The sequence below is a fragment of the Anser brachyrhynchus genome, assembly GCF_964034855.1.
Source record: "Anser brachyrhynchus genome assembly, chromosome: 17".
Taxonomy (NCBI): domain Eukaryota; kingdom Metazoa; phylum Chordata; class Aves; order Anseriformes; family Anatidae; genus Anser; species Anser brachyrhynchus.
The window spans coordinates 2,083,316-2,095,827 of NC_137710.1; the positions used below are offsets into that span (position 1 = coordinate 2,083,316).

The 12,512-nt window shown below is 42.1% G+C and overlaps 1 protein-coding gene across 3 annotated transcripts in view; it reads left to right on the forward strand.

Annotated features, from left to right (window-relative positions):
• HECTD4 (HECT domain E3 ubiquitin protein ligase 4) overlaps window positions 1-12,512 on the forward strand; it is a 73,423-nt gene that overhangs the window by 51,887 nt on the left and 9,024 nt on the right. For all 3 annotated transcript variants that reach the window (XM_080559358.1, XM_080559357.1, XM_080559359.1), the window contains exons 55-68: window positions 146-306; window positions 1,374-1,555; window positions 2,957-3,162; window positions 3,469-3,599; window positions 3,820-4,025; window positions 4,241-4,420; window positions 4,702-6,005; window positions 7,659-7,866; window positions 8,167-8,390; window positions 8,473-8,624; window positions 8,821-8,927; window positions 9,270-9,393; window positions 11,093-11,283; window positions 12,040-12,186. In XM_080559358.1, coding sequence (XP_080415484.1) covers window positions 146-306; window positions 1,374-1,555; window positions 2,957-3,162; window positions 3,469-3,599; window positions 3,820-4,025; window positions 4,241-4,420; window positions 4,702-6,005; window positions 7,659-7,866; window positions 8,167-8,390; window positions 8,473-8,624; window positions 8,821-8,927; window positions 9,270-9,393; window positions 11,093-11,283; window positions 12,040-12,186 — 3,523 coding nt within the window. The remainder of the gene's footprint in view (window positions 1-145; window positions 307-1,373; window positions 1,556-2,956; window positions 3,163-3,468; window positions 3,600-3,819; window positions 4,026-4,240; window positions 4,421-4,701; window positions 6,006-7,658; window positions 7,867-8,166; window positions 8,391-8,472; window positions 8,625-8,820; window positions 8,928-9,269; window positions 9,394-11,092; window positions 11,284-12,039; window positions 12,187-12,512) is intronic.

Here is a 12,512-nt window from a genome sequence, read left to right on the forward strand (position 1 = left end):
GGCAGGCACTTGAAAGATCGGCATCACACACCTATGAGCAAATATGATTAGCTATACTGAACTGCTTACAATGCTGATTTGGTGCTCTTTTTCGGAGAAAATATCATCATTACTGTGTTTGACAGTGCTGTTTTTGGTGTTCCAGGTAAATGAATTGGTACAAGTAGAGACATATCTCAGAAGTGAAGGAGTTCTGGTTAGATACTGGTATCCTATTGACATGTTAGAAAGGCCACCTGCTGGCTATAGGAGGACTGCAACAAATGGATTGGTTACCCTGGATAATACTAATATCCAAATTCACAGGTAAAAAAGAAAAATAAATTTCGAAAGCATTTGCATTATATGGAATTCTGTAGACTGAGTCAGATAATACAAGTCTCTACTGCAGCCTTGCTTTGCGCAATAGTTTCTGAATCTTATTGTAGTTCTTGGGTTAAAGCTAAAAAAGATTAATTAAAGCTTCATGTTTTAGTATGTAGTGAGTTGGTTTTTGTAAATAAAAGAAATTGATTATAATGGTCTTGATGGAAGCATTTTAATAAAGAGAAACGATCTTTCTGTATAAACGCTAAACCTAAGCAATTTAGCTTTGCAGAAAGCTTATGTAGTGCATTCAGTTATTGTGGGTTCATTCTTGCGTAACTGTAGAAACCTGAATTTCACCATTAAATACAGGACTCTTTTGACCTCTTTAGATTATGTTTCTCATTTGCAGGACTAAGATTTTAATGTAAAAGTTGCCAATATTAAATAGAAATTACACAGGAATTTGATAGGAAAAATTACTTCAAACTCAAAGCATGTTGTCTGATTTGTTTACAGATGAGATTTTTTTTCTTCCCGGAATAGGTTTTTATGAGTATTTTTCTCCCAAAGATTTTAAAGACATGAAACAGTAAAGGACCTTGATTTTTGTCATCAGTGACATGCAGCTGTTTTTACACAAACTGAGCAGTCTCCTGGGGCTTAGATTTGCAGGAAGACTGTAATGGAGTCTGAGAGCAATAGCATAGAAAACGGCATATTTTGTTTAATGCAAAGTGATACTTTGCCACATGAAAGCGTTTTTATGTATTCCTGTCTAACAGGTATTTTTCCTGAAGCCTACGCTTCTTGTACCATCAATCAGTTGCTATCTGAAAGCTTAAGAACACTCTACTGACTTTGTGGAGAGTTGACTTATTCAGATGCCTTAACTGGGTACAATAATTAGACGGGCTATATAAGTAAGAAAGATTTGGGTTTACTTCAACCATTTAAGTCAGAATAAATCAAGTATATATATTTGGATACAAAGGCAGTTTGCTGGATACGGCTCATACTTTAAGTGTGTTGAAGCGATCAAGTATTTTGATATTTCTGTTTTCTAGAGAACTTCTGCGAAGTGAAGCTGCGCTGGCCAAGCTCTACTGCCGCATGGCTCTTCTCAATATTTTTGCCCCCAAATCTCCACATATGTTTACCCGTCTCTTTCATATTCCCGCTATTCGTGATATCACTCTGGAGCACCTGCAGTTGCTATCCAACCAACTTCTTGCACCACCTCTTCCTGGTAAGCACTGATTTTTGTCACAGCAGTTTTTTGGTACAATAGTCTTCTGGGGCAAAAAAAAAAAAAACACTAAAGTTTGGCACTTGTTAGTTAACTGTTAATGATAGCATTTGAATAGATGTCTCAATGGACTCCTGAAGTAATTACCTTAGTGATATGGTGTTAAAGTGAAATTCTTGCTCGTGATCTAATTTATAAGTGCTCAAGAAAGTTCAGAGACCCTCCAAAGATTCCGTTCAGTGTGCTCCTGTCCCTTTGTCGTCAGTGGCCTTCTGTTTAGGGAGTAGGGTGGGGTGGGGGTGAGGAAAGTACCCGTACGGGATACCTGTAAGGAAACTAAATGCCAGTTGGGTCTCACAGTTTTCAAAATTCAACTCTTCTTCATTTTACAAAGTGGTTTGTCCTTTTCCTACTGGAATCACAGATCTCATTAGAAAATATATGTGCTGAATCATGGAAAAGGATCTTGGGCTAATTCAAGTGAGTGTTAATAAAGGCAATTATTGTGACAAAGCTATTCTGCATGCAGAAAGATGTGTGTAACATGGCTGGCGCATAAGGAGGAAGTATGAATTGCTAAATAATAGGCTATTAAAATTTGGAAGTAAATAATTACCATTGAAAGAGTGCTGTTCCCTCCTCCAATGTCTTTGAAACTTGGCTACTTCTAACAGATGCTGCATTGTAAAAGATCCTCTTGCAAAGAACAGCATTACTTTGCATGGCTTGGAGAATAATTTTACAAGCTTTTCTTTTTCTTTTCTTTTTTCCCCCTGGTTTAAAAATAGTTTTAGTCTAAGTCTTGCTAATACATACAGTTTCCAAACTGGGGTTTTCATGAATTGCCCACAACTTTGTGCGCTGCACTTTGACTTTCTTCAGCTTCTCCCAGAACAACAACAGTGGGATGTTGGTTTGAGACCCACTTGGGGCCACCCAACAGCAGTCCTGTCTGTATGTGGGGAAAGCCTGAGGACAGATAAAGCTGCTTTCACCTCATCTAGAATGAGTGGGGAAGAAAGCACTTCTGATCATTTGTCCTTGCTGTACTTACGCAGTTAATGGAAATGTGCCTGCTTTTGTATATGGGACAAAATGAGTCAGCTGTGAACCCGTACAGCTCGGTGTGTGTCTGACAGGCCTCCCTAAGGGCTGGTTTAAGGCAGGTGAAGAATACAGCTGGCATTTAGAGGGCTATCCCATCTGGAAGCAACGGCGTCAGGGAGTAGGTTTGGTCTTTGAAGGATGCATTCTCCTGCTGACCTTTGGGAGGAGGAGGTTTGAACTTGCTCAGGAGTGAAAGTTAGCAGCTTGTTTAAAAACTTCTTTTCACTGTCTCACAGGCTGCATAAACATTTTGAGGTGATCTCCAAATTTGTCATATTTTACTTGTTATTACAGATGGAACAATCAGTTCAAGTTCTATTCTTTTGGCCCAGTCTCTGCAACACTGCATACATTCCCAGAACTGTGCTGCCACGGACCTCTTCTACCAGGGCAATTCGCAGGCCATCAGAGAGTGGCTTACTGTAGCCATTACTCGGACACTGCATCAAGGAGAGGAGAGCTTGTTAGACCTTACTAAACAGATCTGCTCTTTTTTGCAGGTAAAATATTTAGTAAAGTTTTGTGAGCAGTGTTGTTTTCAAGGCCTGCCTTAGTAGCAACGTTTACATGTGATTCTAATTTCCATAATACTGTCTGTCGCACCGAATTGTTTCTCTGGATTATATTGCTATTCTGATCATACTGGACACACTGAAAACACAAGCAGTAGCAATACACTGGATCATATTAAAATGAAGCAGTTTCACCCTATATCGTTATTTGTGGTGCTATATTTTATTTGAAAAAGAGGGGGATGGTTTGCTGCTGCTGCTTGGGGGCTTTCATTATGAAATGTTACATTACAGACTGCACCTGAACAGTTTCCTGCTGAAGAATTCCCGATTTCAGAATCCAAAGTCAATATGGATGTTAATTTTCCTGGGGCTGCATTTGTAATTGTGTCCTGTAAGGAAAGCCAGTCTGGATTCCGCAAAGAGTAAGTAATCGAGGGGCTGAGTGGCCAAGATGAAAGTAATGCTGCCCGTGCTGCTGAGCCTCTGTGAACCCTGAGTACATAGGTGCTCATTTTGCAGATTTTTCTCTTCTCAGAGAGTCATTTTCTGGGAGGTGGGATAAATATTGCAGTGTTTCTTCTTGACTGAGTTGGGATTTTTAGTAGTTACATTCCAGCTGCATTGTTCTTTCTCTTTTCTTAGCTCTTCCCTGTATAAAGCTCCTTGGGCTCGAGTGCTCGTCTACGGGCTTGGGCATAAAGTGAAGAGGAACGGCCAGTTAAACCTAATCGAAGCAGTGTGTTATCCTCGAGATGCATCTCCAACCAACACAGGCCTAACACCTCCCCCGACAACCAATCAGTACCCTTCAGTGATCACCCCTACAGACAAGGTCCACATCAAACTAGGTAAAAATAAATATATTTTAAAAAATTTTTAACTGTATTCTTAAAATTGAGGCAAATATAATCATTACCTCTGTAGGAACTTCCTATATTGCCACTACTTAGTAAGGAAGGTTCTTATTTAGCATAAATTTAGCTTCAAAAAATAATCTTAACAGATACAGTATTACTTTTGCAGTGTCTGTAGTCATGGTGTTTTCACTGACCTTTTTGCTTAGGAGTATCTCCTCCTCCTGGAGCTGTGCTCGTCCTGCATTCTCTTCCCCTTGAGTTCCCCCTGGCAATGGCATTCACAGAACAGCTGTTAACTTGGAAATTGGAAGATGGAGATGGGAAATCAGAAGATGAACTGGATACTATTCCTGCTTCGGTTCTCTTACAAGTAGTGGAATTTTTAGGTGAGAACGCGGTATTTACTTAACAACGACACGAATAATGTGCTGATTCAGCTGGAGACTTTAGGGGAAGAAAAGAAAAATGACAGTAGTGTTTCTGATGTCTTCCGTTATATTGAATTTTCATGTTTCTGTGTACTTCTTGAATTAGCCATTCAGGTTTTCTTACAACTGACGCACATCCATTGGGGTGACCTTTTCTTATTATGTGAGTTGTAGCAGTAACATTAAAGCTACTCCCATTGAAACAGCGCTGACTCCAGTGCCTTATCTTCTACACACAGGGAACTTTCTCTGGACAACCGACATGGCAGCATGCGTGAAGGAATTGATATTTCATCTCTTGGCTGAGTTGCTTCGCAAAATTCACAATCTGGAGCAGAAAAAAAATCCAGCAGGATTGTCATCTTCTATCGCCCTTCAGCTAAATCCCTGTCTAGCAATGCTCATGGCCCTGCAGTCAGAACTTCACAAGTTGTATGATGAAGAAACACAAAATTGGGTGTCTGGAAATGCATGTGGTGGTTCTGGTGTTGGAGCATCTGACCAAGGAAGATTTTCTACCTACTTTCATGCTCTGATGGAAGTCTGCCTTGCTGTAGCAGAAGTAACCTTACCCATCAATATGAGTGTAACAGCTAACGTGATGTCTTCAACAAGCGCACCAAATCTTAGCGACTCTTCTTCCTCATCATCGTCTTCTCCAGGACAGACGCCACAGAGTCCGAGCCTGCTGTCAAAGAGGAAAAAAGTCAAAATGAAGCGGGAAAAGACATCATCTTCAGGCAAACGGTCTTCATCCAGAGCAGCTGAAACAGACGCTGCAATCCTCAGTATAGGAGGAAGCAAGCCTGAGGATATGTTATGGTTTCATAGAGCACTGACTCTGCTTATAATTCTCAGACACCTAACTAAAAAGGATCCACAGGGGCTGGGTGTGACAAACGATGCTGTGGCAGATGCATGTCAAGCACTAGTAGGTCCGACAGCTCATAGCCGCTTGCTTGTCATTTCTGGAATACCAACTCACTTGGAGGAGAGTACCGTCAGAAATGCAATCAGAAAGGCGTGTAACGCACACGGTGGAGTCTTCAAGGATGAAATCTACATCCCTTTGCAAGAAGAGGATCCCAAAAAAATCAAGGACAAAGCAGAAGGAGGAGAATGCAGAACTGAACTGGAAAAGCCAACCGTCTCCAGCAGCGCTGACAGTTTGGATATCAGCAGCTCTAGCAGCGTCACGCCTGCTATGAGTGTTAGTGCTTCAGCGTCTACAAGCCAGGCTTCCCTCTGCAGCTCGCAGGGCATTTCGCGGACCGTTAGTGACATCTCAGTTGACCAGTTTCAAGCAGGACTGGAGCTGGCCATCCCACCAGGACTGCTAGAACCACACGTTGTTTCCAGCCAGGAGAGTCTGGATCTTTCACACTGCAGTACCGGAAGCCTTGGCAGCCTTGGCAGTCTCGGGGAGCCGCTCGATAATGTGGAAACAGCATCTGTGTCTGACGTCGGATCGATGTACACAGTCACATCCCTGGACAACCAGCCGCTTCTGTCACGGCCAATCAAAGGTTTTGCTGTGGTGGAGGTAATAGCCTTCAATCAGGAGGGGTACTTCTTTGGTCATGGGTTCGTTTTCTTGTTTGTCTTTAGCAAAAAGTGGTATTAACTTCGGTTTATGTATAACACCGTGATCTGACTATTAAGAAAAGTGTGTTGTATGTTTCCTTTTGTAAAAGTTCTTCTGCTTAACTGAGGCCGTGACTTGAATGATGGAGAGTGGAAGGTACCGTTAGTACGGTGTAGCACAGCACAGGTGCAGAGTACAGGTATGTCAGTGTGTATGCAAGACTAAGGAGACTGGGAGTCCTCAGCTTGGACAGGAGGACCGAGGAACATAGTTTTCTTCTCCACTGGCTTTCTGTGTACCATTCACAGACTTACTCGCTATCTATCAGAAGATGGGGCATGGGGTTTAGCAAGTAGCAAGTTTAAAACAGAAGGAAGTACTCTTCCATGTTCCAAGTTGCAGAGTTCGTTGCCAGAAGGTGTTGTGGAGGCCGAGAGGAGAAATGAACCGATAAGGGATAAAGTTCATGGAGGACGTGCAGATCAGTAGCTATAAAGCACGGCAGTCTGCAGCCTTCAACTTAGGAAGTGTTTTAACCACTGGTTTCTGGAGGCTGAGAGAATATGTAAAGGCGGAGATCTATTCAGTTCCTCTTTCATATAAATTTCTTCAAAGATTTGCTGCTGGCCACTGCTGGAGATTAATTTTGAGATAGGTTTGACCCGCAAGGCAGTTCTTTAATGACTACGTGTTCACAAATTTTAAACCATCTACAGATTCCTCTACAGAGTTACTGTAGAAGAGATGATAAATTCTGTTGATGTGTGATTCAAAATTAATTTTTAAAAACATTGTAGGTGGTTGTCATTGACGTCAGGTCATTCCAGGTTTTCAGCTGTGCGCAAGAACTCTTCTCTTCCACTAACAGCACGCTGCAGATTTATCAGCAGCTTACCAAAGCACTGCCATTTCTGATAGTTGGTGAATTGAGAGAGAGACATTTTTGCATAGTCTGGGATTATATCGGTTTCCATTCTAGAAGAAAATCAGCTTATTCAAAGAGAGAACCTTGAATTGCTATTTTTAAGTTATTAATTGACGTAAAGACACCAGCTTTGAAATAAACCATAAAATGCATATGGAAAGTTGTCAGCATATTCGTATTGAAACCTACTCCAAGTCTGTAGCTGCGCTGACAATGATGTGTGGTGGTTATTCTCAGAATCAAAGGAAATTATTGCTCCTGCTCCCAATTCTGTGTAGCTGAGAATTCAAGGTCTGTGCTAATGTAAATATTTTTCCAAATGGAGAATCAAAGCAAAGACAGCAGAGTTGGAAATAACAACAGGTTACCTCTGTGAAACTTTCAGCTCCTTATCTGATATCTCTGAGGGCTGTCTCCAGACTAAGAACCAAGCAACAGCTGTTTCAGCTGAGCATGATTAATCACAGCATAATGGTTTGAGTGGCCAGGTGTTCTTAGAAGGGATGTCTTCTAGGTAGAACCTGAATTCTCTTATCAAGTGATTAATGTAGAAGAATAGTAAAAAATTCAACAGTGGTTATTTACACGGGGAGGGGAGAAAGCTTAAGATCCAAGCTAATATAAATGAAAGTTAATTTGTTCTGTCAGAATTCCTATTAATTAATTTTGATATTTTTTTTTTACAGATAAGGTCAAGAGCTAAAATAGAGAAAATCCGAGCCAGTCTGTTTAACAGTAGTGACCTCATTGGTTTGTCAAGTCTGGATGGTGAAGATGAACTGATGGAAATGTCAACTGAAGAGATTTTAACGGTTTCTACAGTAAATCAGAGTTTATTTGACACACAGGGGAGCCCAGCACTAGAAGACTATTTCAATGATAAGTCAATAAAAGGTATGTGTTTTTCATACAGGCAAATATCTCACACTATGATATACAAGTGTCAGATTATCTGATCGCTCATAATAATTACAGTATTGGGCCAAAAGAGGAGAAGGCATTCGATTCTCTATTATGAATGGGGTATTAAAGTGCAGAGAGGTCAGATCTGCTAGTAGAATTTTTCTAAGTGATTTTTTCTCAGAGCAGGTGGTGTGTAATGTAATATTCCAGCTGAATGTAAAATGTTTTCTTGTGTTCCAAATCCTAAAGAGTTGCTACGGTATTTTGTACTCTATTGCATTTTTGTATTAGGTGAAAAACTGGTCCCAGGTGCTCGGGAAGTCCTCACAGAAATATTTAAAAGCTGCGTCCATTCTGAGCAAATGCTGAGCCTAACTCCAACTAAACCAATTAAGGTTGCTGATATCTATCTTAGTAAAGAGCAGATAAATTCTCAAACTCCTGGAAACCTTCTTCATGTGTTCTTCACAAACGTCCGCCCTCCAAAGAAGGTGCTGGAGGACCAGCTTACTCAGGTAGTGCTTTGAAAACTGTTTTCAGCATCTTTTTGTGTAACTCCAAAGTGTCAGTTAATTATTCGTTTTTCTGTGTTGGAAGATTTTAAGGAAATATGGTGTGCCCAAGCCGAAATTTGACAAGAGCAAGTACAACAAGGCGGGCAAAGAGCAGCATCCAGTGAAAGTTGTGAGCACCAAGCGTCCAGTTACCAAACCACCTACGAAAGAGAAGTCTGTGCTCAATAGTGTCAGGTTAGTGTCTTCTGCCTACTGGCAGTTTTTGATTTCTCTTTAGGATCTAGGCTTTTTGCCCTCCCTCTGTATTTCCTTGTACTGATTGTAAGAGGAAAATGTGTCTTTGAGAGCGAAAAAGACATTTGAGTAATGTTTGGGATTTTTTGAACAGGCATAGGGAAACTTTAATTCTAATATTAATTTTGTCCCTTAGCCGAACAGCTTTAAGTGAGAAGAAACCTACTGTAAAGCCAAAATCTCCTGAGAAGAGCAAACCTGAAGAGAAGGACCCTGAAAAGTCTCCCACAAAGAAACAGGAAGGTAGTAGCCCTATACAACTTTTCTACAGTGTTACATCTTAAAAAGAAAATACATTTTGGATTGGCATGCTTAAACAAAGTAATGATTTGGTTTGTCTTTGCTTCTAATTGTTTTGGATTGGGCTAATTTAGTTGTTTTTTTCTTGGGTTAGATTCCAGGCTAGATTGGACCTGTGAGTAGCACAGTGTTTAGAACTACTTGAGAAGTGAGGCATGGTGGGCTGGGTAAAACCAGGAGGAAGTCGTCTTGTACACCAATCATGTACACCAATCATTTTCCTGTGTGGTGTGTAGACTCTATAGAAAGTCATTAACTCTCTGATGGTTGTATCTCTACGTCCAGTTCCTGAGGAGAAGTATTTGACACTGGATGGATTTCACAGATTTGTCGTTGACCGATCTAAACAGGATATCCGTAGTGTGTGGAGAGCTATTCTGTCCTGTGGATATGATCTACACTTTGAACGGTAAGTTTTGGAAACCATTATGGAAAGGTGATACTGATTAATTGTGCTTGCTTTAAACAAATTGATCCCAAGTGTTCCTATTCCACGTAGCTTTAACCAGTGTGTTAGTAACAAGCAAACTTCTATGCATGGCTGCAAGACGTGTAGAGAAAATTGTTGGTGAGATTCTTAAAACATCCGTTCAAAGAGTCACTGTGATGTAAAAGTGCAGGTTCCTGACTTGTACACACTAAAGCTAACAAAAAATCATATGGATCATATAACATAATATCATATCACAAAATATCATATAACAAAATATGTTATATATCATATAACAAAAAATCATATCGATCTGGATAGGCTGGAGCGATGGGCTGAGGTCAACTGTATGAAGTTCAACAAGGCCAAGTGCCGGGTCCTGCACCTGGGGCGCAACAACCCCAAGCAGCGCTACAGGCTGGGAGATGAGTGGCTGGAAAGCTGCCTGGCCGAGAGGGACCTGGGAGTATTGGTTGATAGTCGGCTGAATATGAGCCAGCAGTGTGCCCAGGTGGCCAAGAAGGCCAACAGCATCCTGGCCTGCATAAGAAGCAGTGTGGCCAGCAGGTCTAGGGAAGTGATTGTGCCCCTGTACTCGGCCCTGGTGAGGCCGCACCTCGAGTACTGTGTTCAGTTTTGGGCCCCTCGCTACAGGAAGGACATGGACGTGCTCGAGCGAGTCCAGAGAAGGGCGACCAAGCTGGTGAGGGGTCTGGAGAACAAGTCTTACGAGGAGCGGCTGAGGGAGCTGGGCTTGTTCAGCCTGGAGAAGAGGAGGCTCAGGGGCGACCTTATCGCTCTCTACAGTTACCTTAAAGGAGGCTGTAAAGAGGTGGGGGTTGGTCTGTTCTCCTACGTGCCTGGTGGCAGGACGAGGGGGAATGGGCGAAAGTTGCGACAGGGGAGTTTTAGGTTGGATGTTAGGAAGTACTTCTTTACCGAAAGGGTTATTAAGCATTGGAACGGGCTGCCCAGGGAGGTGGTGGAGTCACCATCCCTGGAGGTCTTTAAAAGACGTTTAGATGTAGAGCTTAGCGATATGGTTTAGTGGAGTACTTAGTGTTAGGTCGGAGGTTGGACTCGATGATCTTGAGGTCTCTTCCAGCCTAGAAATCTGTGATACTGTGATACTGTGATATGCCACACTGTCCTTATTACTTCCACATTGCATAATAAATGGGGCTAATGAGAATTGTAAATTGATCTGGCAGCAGTCTCTGGTCTCCTTCTGCAATGGCTTTCTGTTCTGTTGTTGGGTATTTATTTAAACTGGCAGCATTCTTACTGGATCAGTAATAATGTCAGAGAGGGAACTGTTACTTCCTTGTTAATGTTGTACAGGAAAAAAGTCCCTTAAATGAGTCCTCCTTATCTTCCTGTGTCAGTACACAAGCTAACTGCATCCATTCCCTTTCCCTATATCTCCTTCTAAACCTGAAGTGGTTAGTGCAGCAGATAAGTTTAATATGCTTTTCTTTTTTTCTTATTTAATAATACTGGGGCAAAGCAGGTGATAAATCAGTTCTTGTTCTCACACTGGAATTCTTGTAACAAAACGGCTCCCCTTAAGAAAAGGGAGAGAGAAGTAGAGCACCCTACCTGGTATTGTGCTCAACATGCTCTTAGTAAGCAGTACTGCCTTTGCATTTCAACAGGTGTATTGCCTCTTACGTTTCAGGTGCGCCTGCATTGATGCGAGACATGCTCAGAAAGCGTCCCGGAAATGGACTCTGGAGATGGACGTGGCCCTGGTTCAGTACATTAACAGGCTTTGTCGCCACCTTGCGATTACACCAGCACGGCTCCATCCCCATGAAGTCTATTTGGATCCAGCTGATGCAGCAGATCCCAGGATTTCCTGTCTGTTAAGTATGTACAGATTATAGCGTTTAGAATTGCTTTGTAGTGTTGTTGTTCTGTGTTCTTATTCCTATGCTGTTTATGGGTTTGTCAGGAAAGGCACCTGCTGGAACTGCTGAATCTTTTGAAGAGAAGCTCCCAGGGATATCCAGGCTCCCTGGTTTCACACGAAAGATTAGTTTTCTCGGGTCTGTTTACTGAGCAGAGAGAGATTCCAAGCTTGAAGTGACTGAACACAGGGTTACAACTGACCTTTTGCTTTGGTGCTTTTGTCCCAGACAGCTGGGACATTCCTTTGGAGATGCAGACTATGAGCTATGGGGAACACTGAGTCCAGGTCCCTAGAAATGCACTGCAGCTGTTCTGTGCTCTCCAAGCATACCTCCCAGGCTATTACAGGAAGATATCTGAGTTTAGCTTGAAGGAGGAAAAAAAGGTTGGATTTCAATTCTGGACCTAGGGAGACTTTAGTCACCTAAATCTGTTCGAAGCATGAAGTTGCTTTTAAGAGCATTTCTACATGAATGCAAATTTTATGATGATGAGACACAGTGGACTTAGATACCCAGGAGTTTAACATCCAGGAAGGGAAGTCATGGTTCACTGCTGTTCTTGTGTTGCCAGCCCTCTTGTTGATGTGCAGGGGTCAGGAGGGGCTGCTCTCGAAGGAAGCTTCTGTGGCTCCTGGACTGAATCCACTGGGAGGACGGGCGTTCCAGCAGGTAGGGGAAGTCTTTATCTCTGACCGAATTTTTCCCACTTCAGATGTTCCCGTTGAAAGTCTACGCCTACGGTTTGCACTGCTGCAGTCTCTCAATACAACGTTAGAGACATTCTTCTTACCGCTGGTGGAGCTTCGGCAGACCGAGATGTACAGTAACAGTATTGCTGCGTTGCTGCAAGAGGCCAAAGGTCAGTTTCTCAGGGAGAATGGCAGTTGCCTGAAAGGCTGTGCTATGCACCATGTTGAACAACTTAATATATTTTGCAAAAAAACTTTAATGCATGTAAATGTGTGACAGAAATGACAATATGGAGGGGAGAGGGAACGCAAGATGGTGATTTTGGTGCACTAATGCTGGCTTATTGGCCGTATTCTTAGCCTGATAAGCTGTCACATGTCCAAAATGGCATTAACCCAAGGGTACTTCTTAGTTTTTTATTGGTTTTGTGTTTTTAAAGGTGGGAAGTGGTGTAGGGGGGATGATTCTTGCAAGAACTTGCTATAGTTTGTGTTA